At 44.6% G+C, this 3492-nt stretch overlaps 1 protein-coding gene across 2 annotated transcripts in view; it reads right to left on the bottom strand.

Annotated features, from left to right (window-relative positions):
- Positions 1–3413, bottom strand: part of LOC113651575 (serine/threonine kinase receptor associated protein) — a 12094-nt gene extending 8681 nt beyond the window's left edge. Inside the window, exons 1-3 of one of the 2 annotated variants that reach the window (XM_027160371.2) lie at positions 3280–3413; positions 1381–1507; positions 16–151 (exon numbers count right to left, since the gene is read on the bottom strand). In XM_027160371.2, the coding sequence (XP_027016172.1) occupies positions 16–151; positions 1381–1492 (248 nt within the window). In that variant the 5' untranslated portion in view covers positions 1493–1507; positions 3280–3413. Of the gene's footprint in view, positions 1–15; positions 152–1380; positions 1508–1786; positions 1984–3279 lie in introns of those variants that run through there. The other variant, XM_027160370.2, reaches the window with a different exon arrangement.
- Positions 3414–3492: the final 79 nt, after the last annotated feature.

Raw genomic sequence — 3492 nt, 5'->3', positions numbered from 1 at the left:
TGGAGTTTTCCTTACGCAGTGAAATCAGCAGCCGCAGTCGCCGCCTTCGTGGCTTCTTTATTCAAGGTGGCGCCCCAAACAGCACCTTTGTGACCCAAGAACGTCCCGATCCAGTCCCCTGTGTCTCCCTGGCGCAGCATCGGTTTACCATCTGCACATGGAAAGTAAACAAAGTGCGTTATGTCACACTCAGGAGTTCAGTCGTTCGGATTTGCATAAATTTGCATACAGGTGCCACGTTTGTAAGGGCGTCGCCTAAAATAACCTCGACGTGACGAATACGGAGTTAAGCTACGATGGTTCTCGGCTCATCACGCTGTACGGAATCCATCACGGAAATGTGTCTCGTGTCACAGGAAAACAAATGCACAAAGATTTTAACGTAATAAATATTTTTTCGCTCTTGATGGTGTTCCGTTTACGTTTCTCCGTCCCCCATATTTCCCTGCTATATACGTAGGAGCTTGTCGTCCATCTGCTGGTCGAGTTTTGATGTGGAGTTGTAGGATCTTAATCCGGAACTTTCTCACAGGGTCGAGGGTCGGATGTGTATTCGGATGGGACTCAAACGTGGCGGTTCGTCTTTCCTAAGTGTTTTCTGTTCGGTTTTCATCCCAGGCTTGTGTTTGTAAACTGGAAGATCCTCGTGACAGATTCACATCTCAGCACCTCTTTATGATAAGGAACACCATACGAGCTTCTTCTTCCACACGAGCTCAAGTCCAGGCTGTGAACATATCACATAAATAAGGAGGATGCTGAAGATGAGGAGGATAAGGAGGATGCTGAAGATGAGGAGGGTATGGAGGATGCTGAAGATGAGGAGGATAAGAAGGATGATGAAGATGAGAAGGGTAAGGAGGATGATGAAGATGAGGAGGGTAAGGAGGATGATGATTAGGTGGATGCTGTGGATGAGGATGCTGAAGATGAAAAGGATAAGGAGAATGACGAAGATGAGAAGAGGGTAAGGAGGAGGATGATGAGAAGAGGTTAAAGAGAATGCTGAAGATGAGGAGGATGCTGAAGATAAGGAGGAGAAGGATGCGAAAAATGAGGAGGATGCTGAGGATAAGAAGGAGGATAAGAAGGATGATGATGATTAGGTGAATGCTGTGGATGAGGAGGATGCTGAAGATGAAGAGGATAAGAAGGATGATGAAGACGAAGAGGGTAAGGAGGATGATGAAGACGAGGGTAGGGAGGATGATGAAAATGAGAAGGAGGCTGAAGATAAGGAGGATAAGGATTCGAAAAATGATGCTGATGATGAGGAGGACGCTGAGGATGAAGGTGAGGAGGGAAAGGAGGATAAGGAGGATGAAGATGAGAAGGATAAGAAGGATGCTGAGGATAAGAAGGATGAAGACTCAAACCCACCTTTACAAGCACTGATGAGAAAGTAGCCATAAGGAGTGATTCCGCTGAAGGCCAGATCCACCACAGGCCTGGTGTGACCGGAGCACGTGAGAGGAGTTTGTCTCATAGCCATTTCTCTAAAGTCAACCTGGAATACAAACCGGAAGTGACCGGAAGTAGCAGAAAATTAAGTTAGCAAGCTAAACACAAATCTGACTGGGCCTGAATTATGTAATATTAATCACATTGTTATTTATAAACTATACACACATCAATTACATCTGTTCAAAACTTTCACACGGGGAATATGTGTAGATTTAAACTGTAAAATATCACACAAACCAACGCTAAGCTAAGTAACTAGCCGCGTTAGCTTTAGCACCCGAGCTAGTTACACAGCGAGGCGCTTAGCTTAGCATTAGAGCACCTGTGCACGCAGACAGCAACGAAAACAACACGCCAATGGTTTCTCCTGACAGGACACAGTACGAAAGGTGGACTTTAGTGACGCGGAGAGCTTAGTGAAGAGTGCCCAGGGCAAAGTGCTGTGCCACCGGCTGCAGCAACACCGGAACAGCGCTGGTCACTCGGGAAAATCGCTAATGCTAACGCTAACGCTAATATTTATAAAATCGATAGGGGGCGCCAGCGGCTCATTTGCATATGCATTGAGTGTCATGTACATTTGCATATTGCGAAGTTTTCTTTTTGACGATTTTTTTTTCATAACGGACATTAAAACTTATTTCTTATGGCAAAAATCTATTTCCGCGGCACCACAGCCGGATTATTTACGTATTTTCGTAAAAAGAAAAAAAAAAACGACTAAGAAATAGGACGATTTAAGTAGGCGGGAGGAAGCAATTCTGACCAGTGATTGGTCAAGAGTAAGAAAGCTGCTCGTTGATTGGTTATTTCGAACAATAGTAGTCAGTGATTGGTCGTTGTTGTTTTTTTTGCACTCTCATTATAAGCACGATGTCTGATCAAAGTGGTGCCAGATGTGTGTTTAGTTCCTTTGATCTTACTTAATAACGCCCCAAATTTAGTCTTAAAAACGTGCCAAATGTACCGACACAGTCAGTGGGTTTTCTCGAGCAGCGCCACCAACAGGCTGATAAAGAGAAATAATGGGTTTGATTCCAAACCACTGCGTATTTCCTGTTTATAAAATGAACCGATTCCGAGTTGAAACACTGAAAAATGGTGCCGAGTCTGTAAAATACTGTACTAACGCATTTATATTCGGGGTGTCATGTCTAAAATTTATAATTAAATAATTATAACAGATTCTTTTATAAACTTTCTCTGTCTCTCTCTCTCTCTCTCTCTCTCTCTCTCTCTCTCTCTCTCAAACACACACACACAAACACACACACTCTCTCTAACACACACACACACACACACACACTCTGTCACATGCACACACATACACTCTCTCTGTCACACACACACACACACACACACACACACACACACACACTCTGTCACACACACATTCTCTCTGTCACACACACAGACACACACTCATCTCTCTCTGTCACACACACACACACACACACACACACACACACACACACACACACACACACAAACTCTATCAATCAAACACACACACACAGACACATACACACACACACACACACTCTGTCACACAGTCATACACACACACACACACTCTCTCTCTCTCTCAAACACACACACACACACACACACACACACACACACACACACACACACACACACACACACACACAGAGAGAAGAGTAATTATACATTAATTCATCATTAGTAAGGACTTGGTGAGATTGGACGTGGAGTCGGACCCGGGGACACTGGGGGTCAGTGAGAACACACACCTGCTACAGGAAAAGAGAGGACAGTCGCAGATAAAATCATCAATTGCTAATTCTTACTTACACGCAACGCTAAGTTCTGCTGAATATTTACACAAGACGATTCATGAGAGGTTCAGTACGGAGACGTGAGCCTTTGTATCAGTGAGATGTTTCACATGACTTTGCTCTGAAGATCTGACGTACAGGGATGAGTCACGGAGGATCCATCATGCACTGCGGGCTCTTACTCCTCTCCTGATGGGCGGGAGAAGAGGAGAAGGCGTAGTCAGGCTGC

The sequence above is a fragment of the Tachysurus fulvidraco genome, chromosome 19 (genome assembly GCF_022655615.1).
Source record: "Tachysurus fulvidraco isolate hzauxx_2018 chromosome 19, HZAU_PFXX_2.0, whole genome shotgun sequence".
Lineage (NCBI taxonomy): Eukaryota > Metazoa > Chordata > Actinopteri > Siluriformes > Bagridae > Tachysurus > Tachysurus fulvidraco.
This window is presented reverse-complemented; position numbering and strand designations above follow the sequence as displayed.